Raw genomic sequence first — 15,106 nt, 5'->3', positions numbered from 1 at the left:
CACCCCATCCAGGGTGTCCCCCACCTTGTGCCCTGAGTCCCCTGGGATAGTCTTCAGACTCCCTGCAAACCCGTGTAGGATCAGTGGTACAGAAAATGGATGGATGGATGGATGGATGGATGGATGGGATTCCTGGAGACGTTTTTACACAGAAGTAAGTAAAACCAGAGACATGTACAAAGTTCTGAAAAAATTCTGAAACATCAGTTTTTATTCCATGGGCACTTTAGATGGCAAGCTACTACCTCACCATAACAAGGAATAGACTGAAGCTACTTCTCCACTCAACAATGTTCCAGGCAATTGAAATACTGTGATATCCATCACTGACATGACTTGATAAACATGTAAAGACTTCTAGTTTGCTAGCATTCTAGTTCGATAGTTGGTGTGTCATTGTAACGGTGGTGTTTAGTGGTAAGGGGTTAGGGCTAGGAGTTGAGAATGGAGGTTTTGATTACAGTAAAGGGTCTGAGGGTTCAGGGTTTGAGTACGTAGTGTGGCGTAATGGGTAGTGGCATGACTGGAAACCTTCAAGGACTTATTTAAGAAGCCCAGTCTGTATCGCACTGGAGTCTCTATATCTCTGGTCTTTCTTTCTGGAGAATATCCTTCACATTCTACTGCACTGGATGGCTGGAATCTTCACCTTCCTTCTCCTCGCTAGCGACAGAGCAACACCCGTCTCGTAGAAAGCACACTCGTTGACGAAGAAAGGATAGAGCGCCTCTTTCCCTTTGTACCTCAGAGTCTCTCCAGAGAAAGAGAGGAACACCGGATCACCTGGGTGCAGGAGACAGAAATCTCTATCCTGAGAAAAGGAGATGGGAGAAAAGTCACTACAGCTGCTTCTACAGCATTCAATAATTTAAGCACAGCCTCTTTAGACTCGAAGAGAAATCAGGAGCGAGTGAAAAGGGGCAATGAGGTCAAATTATCTGCAAAACCTGTAGTTCCGGATGCACAGCAGCACTGATGGTGTGTGTGTGAGGATCTTGAGGGTACTTTATGTTCTCCACCATCGTATAAACATCCACCGAGCCGCCCTCGAACTGGGTCCCTGGAAATTAAAAATAAAAAGAGGAACCACAAAGTACTAAAACTTCTTAGTAGACGATGTTTCTCCACTAATTTGAACTGATGAAGAGCCTCAGATAAGTGGAGAAACATCTCCAGTACTATAACACAAAGACTTATTACTACTTTTGGGTGTTCTTCTACCTTCAAAGCATGCTGGGAAGTGTAGCCTCCTTGGTACCTGAGTTGAACAGACGAACCCATTCAAGTGTGAGATGAACAGCTTCCTGCATGGCAGTAAAAACGTTGGCTCTGATCACGCCATGTGGCTGAGGACCGACCTCCATCGCTGCAAGTAGAAATGTGGTCTTTATTATTTTTTAAAAAAAATGCAAATCCTAACACAACCTTTTTGTTCAGTGTGACATTTAAAGAACTACTTTAACTTATTTTTTGCACACAGTGCAAAAGAAGTGTCTGGGCTTTTCAAATTAATCGCTTCAGTGGAAAATCGGGATGAAATGGCGTATATCAGAGTGCGTTTAGAAAGGGTCCATAAATTAAGAGATGTATATAATTCTGAAGAGTGCTAGAGTCAGCACAAATCGGTCAAATGGAGAAAACTGGCAGAGAAGCCATTCATCCCCAAAAAAATTCATGAGTCGCGTAGAATAAATGTATTAATTTGGCAGATGTTTTATTTTACATCCTATCCAAGCATATAACCGAGTTAAGATTTGAGGGTCTCGCTTAGAGGCTCAGCAGTGACACTGTGCCAGTCCTGTGAATGAGAGAAGCACTGACTGAGACGATCGGCTGGTGAAGCTGTAAGAAGTGGAAGCAGAAGTGTTGCAACAGAGTAAGTATTTAATCAGCCATGTCGTTCTGATGAACGTTGAATTATCTGTGCCAGACAGGCTGGTCTGAATATTATAGATACTGCTGCTCCTGAAATCTAGTCAATAGGGGTGGTGCAAGCAACATCATCATCATCAACAAAACATCTAGAGAGCAGGGAATATAAATGTCTGGAAGATGAGAGAGGATCGGTGGAGAATAGTTAAACAGGTCTGAGCTGACAGGAAGGCATTAACCGAACAAATGTGGTGTGAAGAAAAGCTTCTCGGAATGCTCATGTCGAATCTTGAGGTGGATTGAGCTACAACAGGTTTCTCTCCGAACGTGAATCTAATGCTACGGTGGGAAAAAAGACCTGCTAATGACCAAGTCAAGGTTTGCATTATGCTCTGAAATGCTTTTCAGCTCACCATGGTTGTAAAGAGTGATTATTAATGTTAATGTATCATTTGCCTGAAACAGTCTGGCCATTCTTTTCCGACCTCTTCCCACTTTGTTTTATCTAGATACGTCTTCTTGTCATGAAATGATGAGTTCTCCTTATATCATATCAAGCATGGGTCTGCTCCCAGACTCACCAAAGCCGTGTTTCCCAACAGAGTGCAGTGTGTAAGCCTCACTCTTAGGAACATCGTAGTGGACATACCGCACTGGAATGGTGACCAGTTCCCTCTATAAAAAAAAACATATACATATATCCTGAATGAAACGTCAAAATCTGAGAATTCCCATCTGAAATTCTTCTCCTAAATCCCAAGTTATAGTGACTTAAAGTCTTTATCCTGCTAGTTCCTAATCATCCTGCTTAAAGCCATTCATTTCTTTCATCTTTATCCAGATGTATCAGTCTTGCCTGCAGGTGTTTACAGATGTGCAGGCAGATCCAGTCGCTGTCGGAGTGAGTGATGAGACAGAGGCCCACGTTCGCAGTGCTGCTGTGAAGATCACAGAGAAGATCCACCGCTGCCAAGTCTCCTTTAGGACCGAGCAGAGCGTTGAGCTCCTGAGCGCGTACAACCTCATACGGGGTGACATCAGAGACCGGGGCACTGAGACCAGGGCAGATTTAGTTTACTTTAGAATGCAGGCAATAAAGTTGACAGGCACAGAGAAGATGATGAGGGAGGAGGAAAGAGAGGGACAAAAAAGGAGGGGAAACAAACAGACAGGAAAGGAAAGGGAGAGACGGAGAGAAGAAATACCAAGAAGGAAAGATTTCTCAGTGATTCCTAATATTAGTTCTGTCTGGTGTGTAGTGTGTGTCTGACCTCAGAGTAATGTGTGTGTCTGAGTCTCTGACCTCAGTGTAGTGTGTGTGTCTGACCTCAGAGTAATGTGTGTGTCTGAGTCTCTGACCTCAGTGTAGTGTGTGTGTCTGAGTGTCTGACCTCAGAGTAATGTGTGTGTCTGAGTCTCTGACCTCAGAGTAATGTGTGTGTCTGAGTCTCTGACCTCAGTGTAGTGTGTGTGTCTGACCTCAGTGTAGTGTGTGTGTCTGAGTGTCTGACCTCAGTGTAATGTGTGTGTCTGAGTGTCTGACCTCAGTGTAGTGTGTGTGTCTGAGTGTCTGACCTCAGTGTAATGTGTGTGTCTGAGTGTCTGACCTCAGTGTAGTGTGTGTGTCTGACCTCAGTGTAGTGTGTGTGTCTGAGTGTCTGACCTCAGTGTAGTGTGTGTGTCTGAGTGTCTGACCTCAGTGTAGTGTGTGTGTCTGACCTCAGTGTAGTGTGTGTGTCTGAGTGTCTGACCTCAGTGTAGTGTGTGTGTCTGACCTCAGTGTAGTGTGTGTGTCTGACCTCAGTGTAGTGTGTGTGTCTGACCTCAGTGTAGTGTGTGTGTCTGAGTGTCTGACCTCAGTGTAGTGTGTGTGTCTGAGTGTCTGACCTCAGTGTAGTGTGTGTGTCCGAGTGTCTGACCTCAGTGTAATGTGTGTGTCTGAGTGTCTGACCTCAGTGTAGTGTGTGTGTCTGACCTCAGTGTAGTGTGTGTGTCTGACCTCAGTGTAGTGTGTGTGTCTGAGTGTCTGACCTCAGTGTAGTGTGTGTGTCTGAGTCTCTGACCTCAGTGTAGTGTGTGTGTCTGACCTCAGTGTAGTGTGTGTGTCTGACCTCAGTGTAGTGTGTGTGTCTGAGTGTCTGACCTCAGTGTAGTGTGTGTGTCTGAGTGTCTGACCTCAGTGTAATGTGTGTGTCTGAGTGTCTGACCTCAGTGTAGTGTGTGTGTCTGAGTGTCTGACCTCAGTGTAATGTGTGTGTCTGAGTGTCTGACCTCAGTGTAGTGTGTGTGTCTGACCTCAGTGTAGTGTGTGTGTCTGACCTCAGTGTAGTGTGTGTGTCTGAGTGTCTGACCTCAGTGTAGTGTGTGTGTCTGAGTGTCTGACCTCAGTGTAGTGTGTGTGTCTGACCTCAGTGTAGTGTGTGTGTCTGAGTGTCTGACCTCAGTGTAGTGTGTGTGTCTGACCTCAGTGTAGTGTGTGTGTCTGAGTGTCTGACCTCAGTGTAGTGTGTGTGTCTGAGTGTCTGACCTCAGTGTAATGTGTGTGTCTGAGTGTCTGACCTCAGTGTAGTGTGTGTGTCTGACCTCAGTGTAGTGTGTGTGTCTGAGTGTCTGACCTCAGTGTAGTGTGTGTGTCTGACCTCAGTGTAGTGTGTGTGTCTGAGTGTCTGACCTCAGTGTAGTGTGTGTGTCTGAGTGTCTGACCTCAGTGTAGTGTGTGTGTCTGAGTGTCTGACCTCAGTGTAGTGTGTGTGTCTGACCTCAGTGTAGTGTGTGTGTCTGAGTGTCTGACCTCAGTGTAGTGTGTGTGTCTGACCTCAGTGTAGTGTGTGTCTGAGTGTCTGACCTCAGTGTAGTGTGTGTGTCTGAGTGTCTGACCTCAGTGTAGTGTGTGTGTCTGAGTGTCTGACCTCAGTGTAATGTGTGTGTCTGAGTGTCTGACCTCAGTGTAGTGTGTGTGTCTGACCTCAGTGTAGTGTGTGTGTCTGAGTGTCTGACCTCAGTGTAGTGTGTGTGTCTGACCTCAGTGTAGTGTGTGTGTCTGAGTGTCTGACCTCAGTGTAGTGTGTGTGTCTGAGTGTCTGACCTCAGTGTAGTGTGTGTGTCTGAGTGTCTGACCTCAGTGTAGTGTGTGTGTCTGACCTCAGTGTAGTGTGTGTGTCTGAGTGTCTGACCTCAGTGTAGTGTGTGTGTCTGAGTGTCTGACCTCAGTGTAGTGTGTGTGTCTGAGTGTCTGACCTCAGTGTAGTGTGTGTGTCTGACCTCAGTGTAGTGTGTGTCTGAGTGTCTGACCTCAGTGTAGTGTGTGTGTCTGAGTGTCTGACCTCAGTGTAGTGTGTGTGTCTGAGTGTCTGACCTCAGTGTAGTGTGTGTGTCTGAGTGTCTGACCTCAGTGTAGTGTGTGTGTCTGACCTCAGTGTAGTGTGTGTGTCTGAGTGTCTGACCTCAGTGTAGTGTGTGTGTCTGAGTGTCTGACCTCAGTGTATTGTGTGGGTCTGAACGTCTGACCTCAGTGTATTGTGTGTGTCTGAGCGTCTGACCTGAATGTACTGTGTGTGTCTGAGCGTCTGACCTCAGTGTAGTGTGTGTGTCTGAGCGTCTGACCTGAATGTATTGTGTGTGTCTGAGTGTCTGACCTCAGTGTAGTGTGTGTGTGTGTCTGAGCGTCTGACCTCAGTGTAGCGTGTGTGAAGCAGCGATTGAGGTCCATCTCCGTGTAACGTACACACTGCTGCACAGCACGGGGGTTTGTCATCACTGTTACCATAGTAACCGGATCCACCATGCTGCCTTTCCGCTTCCTCCTCATGTTCTGGCGGAGCAGGTAAACCCCCGCCAGCTCGTTGCCATGGGTACCACCACACACAGCCACGCGGTACAGAGCCGGGATGGTCACTACTTCAGGCTGCACCACATGACAACAATTTCCCTTAACTATGTTGTTGATCACATTTAAAGATACACCAATATATTGTCCTGACTGGGTGCTACTAGATGTTTTTCCTGAGATTCTCTCTCTCTCTCTCTCTCTCTCTCTCTCTCTCTCATTTGAATTAAGTCAACCAAATATTACTTTGTGTTGAAATACAAATAAGTGACTACACCTTTAAAGGAATCGTTAAAGATAAAAGTAAAAGAAAATGAAACTTTTTCCTTTTTATCATCCAAAGAAGTTTCCTGAAAATAATAATAATAATAATAATAATAATTATTATTATTATTATTATTATTATTATTATTACTGTATATAATACTTATTTAAATATAATAATAATAATAATTATTATTATTATTATTACTGTATATAATACTTATTTAAATATAATAATTATTATTATTATTAATAATAATAATAACAATAATAATAATAATAATAATAATAATAATAATAATAATATTTCTTTGAATAATATTTGTAACCAGGATCACTGAATTTTGATTTTTGGTTTTGATTATGTTTGTGTTTTTTTAAAAAATTGTTTAAGCATAATTATTTACATATTTTGTGCCTGGAGTGAAAATATTGAGCTGATATATAATAACAAAAAAAAATAATCATAATGAAAATCAATTAATTTGTTTGTTGAATTTTTGACTGTAAGTCAAGTAAGTCGTAATAACACCAACACCACGATGAGCCATGTCCTATTGGGCTGGACGATTATTAAATGGAGAATCTCCGAGCTGCACATCCATGTGGTAATAAGTTTTCGGTGGTGTGCGAGTTACTTGGTGAGCTCTTACCTTATTTCTCAGATAGGAGTTGTGGTCTCTCTCCATCGCTCAGACTTTCACGCGATCCTGATCCTCCTAGTTTGTGACACAACCTTTGGACTTTGACTTAGAGCTGTAACTGAGGCTAGCGATCCTGATCCTGATCTGAAGTCGCCATGGTTACTGTGTTCTGTCCATCCTGAGTAGCTGAGAGAAGTTTTTCAGCTGTCCAGTTTCTTTTGGCTGCTGCATTGCTCTCTGACCATTCTCGCCTCTGTACTACAGTTTAACTGACTCAGCAGTCACATCCTGCCTCTTTCACACACACACACACACACACACTCGTTCATGCTGCTCCTCTGAATTTATAGTGAGTTTGGGTGTGTGCTCTGCAGTGCACCGTTCACCCCCAGCTACCTCTCTCTCTCTCTCTCTCTCTCTGTATCTCTCACTGAGAAAGAGTCCACTGCAGATTTATGCAGCAGGCCAATCTGCTGCCCTGCACATTTGAGTGTATTTTCCTGCTCTACACACTCATTATAGCCTCATAAAGAACATGTTAGTGTGCTGATAAGTTGAATCAGGTTTACTAAAGCAGAAAAAAAAACTCTGAGCCTTTGAGCCGAGGGACTAAAGGAGTCAGATTAGGGAACATGAATTTGAGGCACACAGCAATAAACATCAGGATAGAATTTTTTTGTTTGTTTCTTTTGTTTTTCACGAGCATTTGAGAAAAAGTTCAAACTTAGAAATAAGGTGCTGGATTTCTGCATATAATGCCGTACAGAAGGGAAATTATGTTAAGAACTGAGTGTGTATTATTAACTTGTTCATCATAAAATGAACTATGATAACCTGTGTCACTATCAAGATGGGTTTGCGATCATCCAAGACGAGCCTTGATCTTTTCTTGCTGCAACAACACAGCAAATGAGCGTAGCGTTTCTTCCTAAACAGGTTTGAAGCTCTATCTGCTTCTCAACAATTTGGGTATCAATCACTGTCTATCAGTTCACCCCTCTGGGATGTCACAGAACAATTGGCTCAGCATCCTCAGGTGATACACAAGATCTTTGACAATTTCATGAACTTAGTTACTCGGTGTCTCCATGTGAACAGGGCTGAATTTGACCATACGCAGAATAGTAAGAAGTCAAAAAGGAGATTTAATGCAAACAAACAAAGGATCAGAGCATTCGATTGAAGCTAAAGGGTTCATTTATTATTAAACAATGGGGTTTTTTCTCGTTCTTGTGCTTTTCTACAGGTGAAAAGTCTAAAATAGATCCAAAAGAGATATACGAAGTGATTCATTTTACTGCATACTGTAACTTGTACTTGTGCACATGACAATGAAGCATAAATCTGAGCTCGAGCTGAGTGTAATTTTCCATTCTTTTACAAATAAATAATAAATAAAGGGGAAAGTAAGACAGCTGGTTTATTGCCTTTATTGAAAGTGAACAGGGTTTAATCCAATCATCAGGAAGACTGTCAAGCTTTATAAAGTGTTATAAGCATTTTGTGTCGCAAAATGTGTTATTTCAAGCGTTTGGAAGTCCAATAAATGTTGCATGGCACTAAATCATTTTTCTTCACAACATCGAAGTAGGCAATATGTGTCCAGCAGAGGGCAGTTAAAATGTTGCATTGAGCAGACATTGTTAATCGATGTCTGAAGCCGTCTGTAGTAAACAGGGCGTGTAATCGAGAACTAAATCATCGATTCAATCATGGCGGACCCCAAACAAGCAAACCAGAAAAGGTCTGGATTTCATTTATATCTCCGTTTTACTCGTTTATGATTTTTGTATTATCACCACACTAGAATTACGATGGCGTGTTATCATGTTTTCAACTGCAAAGCGTGTTATTTGGTTTCATTTTAATTAGATACGTTTATCGCTACCACACCCGTGTAACGTTAGTTAGCTTCAGTGCTAACCGGAATAGCATCTTCTGTTTATATTCTGTTTGATTTATTTTCTATATTTTACAAATGTTACATCTCCTTCTGTGGTTGGTTTGTAGTCTAATATGACTGTTCCAGCTCTTTTCTTGTATTTGATTTTGCCTGTAGATGATAAATCGCCTATTTACGGAAAATCTTAAATGGCCATTCATTTGATACTTAGTGCCCTAGATAGGGTTACTTAACTAGATAGGTTATATAACTGGTGTAGTGAGCTTATGTAGGAAGAATGAAGCCATTTGGGATTGAGACATGATTATAGGTAGATAAATATAGGTATTATAGGTGTTTAAAACCAGCCTCTGCTTCTTTACCCAGTAGTAAAAATAGATCTTTAAAGATAGATCAGTAAAGTTTTTTTTAATCTTGCATATTACCAGAATATTGATTTAGGTTTAAAATAAACAAAAATATTGAAGTTGTGACTACAAAGTATGTAATGTGTATTTTATGTGTGTGTATACCAGGGTTCCTCGAATCTTGCCCTGGAGGGTCAATCCACTGCAGATTTTAGCTCCAACCCTGATTAAACTCCTCTACCTGTGATTTTCTAATGATCCTAAAGATACTGATTAGCCTTCTCAGGTGTGTTTGATTAAGGTTGGAGCTAAACTCTGCAGGAAAGTGGGCCAGGTTTGAGGATTCCTGGTGTATACGTATGCATGTATGTTATTTTCTCTTGTTTGTGCAGTGTTAAAATAGCTGCTGGTGCAGTGGTGTGTGTTGAGAGTGAAATAAGAGGTGATGTCACCATTGGTAAGCTTCTACACTATGTATCAAATTCCAGTCGTTTTTTTTTCCATCTTTTCTATTTACTATACCTTGCTTCTGGTGTATTTGAAGAAATAAGTCATTTAGGACACAATGACCAGGATAAAGTGTTTAGAAAGATAGATGAAGGAAGGAAATAATTCTTGTAAATTGATATACAATCAAGGGTTTTGTTAGATTTAAAAGTGATATCAGTAAAAGAAAGGTGTGAATTTTCTAGTATGTCCAGTTTAAACAATATTTTAGCACTTCCAAAAAAACTTCTTAAGCTGCCATGTTAGATGCCATTTAATATCCTATATTGCTTTTAATTAGGAAGCTGTAATCAAGCACCCTGATTAACTGAAACCCTTATATCGGTTTTGATGATTGTCATTTTATCATGTAGTTTGGAGAGCTGAATTCAAAGCTGTTGCTGCGTTGCAGGGCCGAGGACGGTGATCCACCCGAAAGCCCGGATTATTGCAGATGCCGGTCCCATCATCATAGGAGAAGGCAACCTGATAGAAGAGCAAGCTCTCATCATTAACGGGTATAGTTTATATCCGTTATCTGTTCAGTTCTATTTAAAGGTTATGTTTATTTGGCTTGGCCAAGACGACCAGCTGCAGCACTAACACTTACAAATAACTAATTGGGCCATACAAATTTTTTTATTTTGAAAAGGTTTTTTTTTTTTTTTTTTTTTTTACCCTGTTCATGTGGCATTGCTGTTTAGTAGATGGTTCAGAGTCAAGTTTAAATACTGTGATACAAATTCTCTCATTGGATGTTATTTTTAAGAAAATTAAAACAAAAAGATCTTCTTTGGAGTTATTTTTCCTTTTGCCATTTTTTATTAGTCATTGAAATGAATAGTGTGTCTATTAGCAGTAATACATTTTGTAAAATGTCTCGTGTGTTTCTGCTCAGTTATCCTGAGAACATCATGCCTGACACGGAGGGATATGAACCCAAGACCATGACGATAGGCACCAACAATGTTTTCGAAGTCGGCTGTGGTAAGAACCGCAATTTTTTTTTTTTTTTTTTTTTTTTTTTTTTTTTAAAATGCTTCAATATGGCAAAGTCTATTGTTTTAGAAGCAATCTGACTTGTTTCTGCTGTTTTTTTTCAGTCTCCCAAGCGATAAAAATTGGAGACAACAATGTCATCGAGTCTAAAGGTAATGCAGCTTCCTCCAGACATTTGTATCTCTGTTCACACTTAAGCATTTCTTGTGTTTTGAATAAAAAATATATTTGTGGATTTGAAATTGAAACAGCTGGCTGACGGAATAAAAGACAATCAGGACACCAGAACATCTTTCAAGACTACTCTTGATCTCATGGAGAGAACAGTTTAAAGAACCTCTCTGCATATACCTTCATGCCTTCTGACCCCTTTGTCCTTCTAGCTGACGTGGGCCGTAACGTGATCCTGACTAGCGGCTGCATCATCGGCGCGTGCTGTCGGCTCAACACGTGTGAGGAGATTCCAGAGAACACGGTCATCTACAGCTCCAACTGCATGAGGAGAGTACAGACCGAGAGACCACAGGTAACACAGCTGGAAGTCTCAAACACTGTGCAGCCAAGAATACATCCACAAACCCTCCTCAGTACAGATTTATATAATAGACCCATATTTTTTGCATTCAGAATTGTACAATTTTTAATTACATTTAAACAGAAAAATATTCAGACCCCTTGACTATGCTTTACAGACCTCACTTGTTCTATGGATATTTATTACATGTTTTTTCAATCCTTAAACAGCCCCAGACTCTGCAGCTGGACTTCCTGATGAAGATTTTACCCAACTATCACCATCTGAAGAAGACGCAGAAGGTTAACCCGACTCCCGCCCGGACCTGAATTCATTGCGCATCACAGCTTAGCTCTTCTAAAGGCTAAAATAACATATAACCTATCAGTTTGGCTTCCTTCATGTGCCAAGGTTCACTACAGTCAAAAACCTATTAATTCTGTGCTGTCTTGTATTCAACTCTGATTATTTATTGTTGTCTGATATTAAAGGCTTTCTCATCTATCTATTCTGATCCCCCCTGCTGTTTCTCTTGTGTGTTTGTTCCACCAGGTGGCACCACATTGAGACTACAGCTTATTGTCACATCATATATCCAATAAGGTAGATTGGGCTTGCAAGGAGATAAGGCTTACTGCAAACTCCATCTGATATTCTAGCTCACTGATTGCATTAGAGCATTCTAACTTTGGGTCCAAAAGATATTCTACGCCACTGCACAATCAAGACAACACTAAACATCAGGATCATGTTTAACCATCTGCAGCTAGCAATTTGGCTAGGTTTCTGATTGTCATTAATTTAAAAGGAAAACATTTCTCAAGCTGTTTCCCCACACAGATAACTGAAATCATCTCTAGGTCTGGTTTTTATGAATTTGGGTTTTATTGCTGTTTAAATGTAGGGCAGAATATGGTGCACATCCTAAAATGATTTAATGAGTGAAGCTGTTTATTGCTGTTTTAGAGGTGTGAATAGGTTCCATGTGTAAAACAACAAACATGACCTGGAACCTTTAATATGAAATACAGCAACTATTTGTCATGACCATACACACGGTTTGGGAAGCATTCTGTGTCTATTAATGACAAAAAGAATAGGTATAAGGGATAGTAGCTGATTAAGAAAGGATCGATGATGAGAATGGTCAGCATCTAAGTGATCGGTTTGTGCTGCTGAGGAGCATTGTGTTGTGTTCAACAAAGGTCACTTGTTTAGTGGTGTGTGTTCTAAAGGCATTTTGACAGATAACCTTTGAATCATGGCCACTCTCCTGCCGGTGCGTGACCTAAAGGCTCTCGACTGGAAGAAAGAACATGAACTTTATCATACCGAAGTCTGGAGTCATGACAAAACCTAAGCAGCAGGAATATAAACCGGGATAATGCTATGAACGACTATGAAAAATATTTCCACAGCATCTGATGTTATGTTTATGCTTAGAGGAATAAGTCTGATCCTGTTACGCTCTCAATATTATTCTATGACGCACAGTGAACCTAATTTGATCTGTAAGTCAATACTGATTAATGTTAACATGTCAGTGGAGCATGCCGTCCATGTTCCTGATGAATCCTTTGTTTAAGCCACTGTTCAAGCGTCCTGCCTGCAGACGTTAGTCTTATTGATCGCTTCATAGTTTCTCGTGCCTGAAAGGCTACAGTAAGTTTGAAGTTTATAGAAACTGACACGTTGATTTAAGATTTGTGAACAAAAAGTGATTTATTGCAGAATGTTGTATGTGTTTACACGGTATTTGAAAATTGAACATGCACATGCCAAAATAATATTTATTTTTACCTCTTGGGAGCATTCTGTCTGACATTTCTCTGCCCAAATTGCTGTCTATCCTATATGAAGTATAACATAATTATATTGTCCTGAATGAATAAGTCTTGTAATCAAAGTATTATGAAATATACACCAATCAGGCATAACATTATGACCACCTGACTAATATTGTGTTGATCCCCCTTTTGCTGCCAAAACAGCCCTGACCCATCAAGGCATGGACACCACTAGAAACCTGAAGGTGTGCTGTGGTATCTGGCACCAAGATGTTAGCAGCAGATCCTATAAGTCCCGTAAGTCCTATAAGTCTTGTAAGTTGTGAGGTGGAGCATCCATAGACCGCACCTTGCACCATACAGGACTTGAAGGACTTACAGGACTTAAAGGATACTTTTGATAGATACTGACCACTGCAGACCGGGAACACCTCGATAAGAGCTGCAATATTGGAGATGCTCTGATCCAGTGGTCTAGCCATCACAATTTGGCCCTTCATCTAACTTGCTCAAATCCTTACGCTTGACCATTTTTCCTGCTTCTAACACATCAACTTTGAGGACAAAATGTTGACTTGCTGCCTAATATATCCCACCCACTAACTGCCATTATAAGGAGATAATCAGTGTTATTCACTTCACCTCTCACTGCTCACAATGTTACGCCTGATCAGTGTAGTGTGCAACTTATTTTAAGTGCTTGTGTGTGTGTGTGTGTGTGTTTTCCTGGGAGTAGCTGACTTTAGTGCTGCATCCTGTTCATGCTGGAGTTTCTTCATTTGTACTCATCCACAATCCACATCTCATATACAAAGAGATATGTGTGTGTGCATCCTATATATATATAGCTGTAAGAGTCTCTTGGGCTTTAAAGACAACTTTTTGATCACTAGTGCAGAACATTGACCCTGAACTCTCACTGACCTTTGGCTGTACTTTGGCTGAAATAGCTTAGACTGCTGTGTTTTTTTCCCCATTAAAATACATTTACACCTTCCATGAAACTCACCTGGCCATAAAGGAACATCTGATCGACCAGATAGATAACAATAAATGTTTCATTTGAGAAGTCACTGACATTTCATTTAAATTACATTTCATACACATCTATCCGATTTCAGCTGTGGCTTCTTAATGACAGTGCTCCAAGCTCTAAGGTTTGGATATGTATACATATGTGTATAAGGCATTTGTGAAAAAGTAAGTAGGCATTCAACAGAAACAGTTGGTTAATGCTTATAAAACAAACAATATTCTATAAAAAGGTAAAGTTGAACAGTAACCACGGGTATAAAATGGGATGTGAGAACCTTTATTTTTCTTCTTTTTTTATTACAGCGACTACTCAAACTATAGATCACATTCATGAAAACAGACTCTTTATCAGAGTAGTAAAGGAAGGAAGGGCGTGTACACCAATCAAGGAGGCATAAAACAAATTGAACACACAGAAAAACATATATTCATGAGAGTCTGTAGCACAAAGGTCAATCCAGGCTATATTACTGTCATAAGATGAGTAAACGCCACCAGGTAAAACATTTACATTCACATTCATGTCTGCAAACATAACAATAAAGTCGTAAAAACTATAGAAGGGTAAATAATTAATCTAGAAGTAAACTAAAATAAAAAATCAAAACCATTACCCTATCTATAATTTAGTTATAGGATAAGTTTAAAGGAAATATGTATTATTTGATTACATAGACTTTCATGTATAATACTTATGAATCATCTTGTAATACAATACTGTAAACAACAACAACAACAAAACAACTTAATTCGTTAAATTCGTGTTATTTGTGTTTAAGATTTTCATTATTGAGAAACTCTTGGGATATTAATTAAGCAGACATTGCTAAATGTGACTGGTAGTTTTTTATTTTTTGTAAAATAGTGCTGCGTCTTGTAAAGATATAAGCTAGATTTCCTCAGCTTAGCCTCAGTGGTCGTAGGTCCCGGTTGCCTAGCAACATCCTAGTCAGAGATACAGCAACAACAACAACAACAACAAAATAATTTAGTGGACATCTTGCTATATAAATATACACAAGTCCGTGTTATTTGTGTTTACGATTTGCATTATCGAGAAACTCTTGGGATATTAATCAAGCAGACATTGCTAAGTGAGACTTTAGTTTTTATTTTGGTTGTGCAGCGTCTTGTAAACAAACAAGCTAGCTTTCCTCAGCTTAGCCTCGGTGAGCGTAGGTCCCGGTTGCCTAGCAACATGGACCTAGTCGGAGATAATTGTAGGGTGATCTGTTTACCTGAATTCACAAGAAACACAAACATTCTTTAAAATAATAATTGCGTCTATTGTTCAAGGTTTCCTGAAAATACTTTCTAGATAAATCCATTTAATTGAAAATAATAATAATAATAATAATAATAATAATAATTCAACAGATCCTCAAGTAACGTTATCCAACAGGGGCGTGGCTTCTTGTTTAGATAGCGG

The 15,106-nt window shown here is 40.3% G+C and overlaps 2 protein-coding genes across 2 annotated transcripts; one reads left to right on the top strand and one right to left on the bottom strand.

The window, feature by feature from the left end:
• Window positions 1–224: 224 nt before the first annotated feature.
• On the bottom strand, window positions 225–6,651 carry LOC131349140 (N-acyl-aromatic-L-amino acid amidohydrolase (carboxylate-forming) B-like). Its single transcript, XM_058384553.1, has 7 exons — window positions 6,616–6,651; window positions 5,544–5,800; window positions 2,729–2,924; window positions 2,454–2,547; window positions 1,259–1,366; window positions 948–1,060; window positions 225–811 (listed from the first exon to the last, which is right to left on the bottom strand). Exons 1-7 carry the CDS (start codon window positions 6,649–6,651, stop codon window positions 614–616), a joined length of 1,002 nt encoding a protein of 333 aa, XP_058240536.1. The 3' UTR covers window positions 225–613.
• A 1,604-nt stretch (window positions 6,652–8,255) lies between these two features.
• On the top strand, window positions 8,256–11,363 carry dctn6 (dynactin subunit 6). The gene is made up of 7 exons (XM_058383982.1): window positions 8,256–8,350; window positions 9,249–9,313; window positions 9,755–9,860; window positions 10,241–10,329; window positions 10,446–10,493; window positions 10,725–10,867; window positions 11,086–11,363. Exons 1-7 carry the CDS (start codon window positions 8,319–8,321, stop codon window positions 11,182–11,184), a joined length of 582 nt encoding a protein of 193 aa, XP_058239965.1. The 5' UTR covers window positions 8,256–8,318; the 3' UTR covers window positions 11,185–11,363.
• Window positions 11,364–15,106: the final 3,743 nt, after the last annotated feature.

The sequence above is a fragment of the Hemibagrus wyckioides genome, linkage group LG29, assembly GCF_019097595.1.
Source record: "Hemibagrus wyckioides isolate EC202008001 linkage group LG29, SWU_Hwy_1.0, whole genome shotgun sequence".
Classification (NCBI taxonomy): Eukaryota; Metazoa; Chordata; class Actinopteri; order Siluriformes; family Bagridae; genus Hemibagrus; species Hemibagrus wyckioides.
Note: the sequence above shows the minus strand (reverse complement) of the source record. Positions and strands in the feature narration are given on the sequence as shown.

Bases quoted from the DNA above. Each gene is read 5' to 3' on its own strand.
- LOC131349140 (XM_058384553.1), bottom strand. From the start codon at position 6,651: ATGGAGAGAGACCACAACTCCTATCTGAGAAATAAG. The intron at 5,801-6,615 runs GTAAGAGCTCAC...AACATAGTTAAG, and splicing joins ACTCCTATCTGAGAAATAAG to GGAAATTGTTGTCATGTGGT. The intron at 2,925-5,543 runs GTCAGACGCTCA...CCCTGGTCTCAG, and splicing joins TTCACACACGCTACACTGAG to TGCCCCGGTCTCTGATGTCA.
- dctn6 (XM_058383982.1), top strand. From the start codon at position 8,319: ATGGCGGACCCCAAACAAGCAAACCAGAAAAG. The intron at 9,861-10,240 runs GTATAGTTTATA...GTTTCTGCTCAG, and splicing joins CAAGCTCTCATCATTAACGG to TTATCCTGAGAACATCATGC. The intron at 10,494-10,724 runs GTAATGCAGCTT...TTGTCCTTCTAG, and splicing joins CAATGTCATCGAGTCTAAAG to CTGACGTGGGCCGTAACGTG.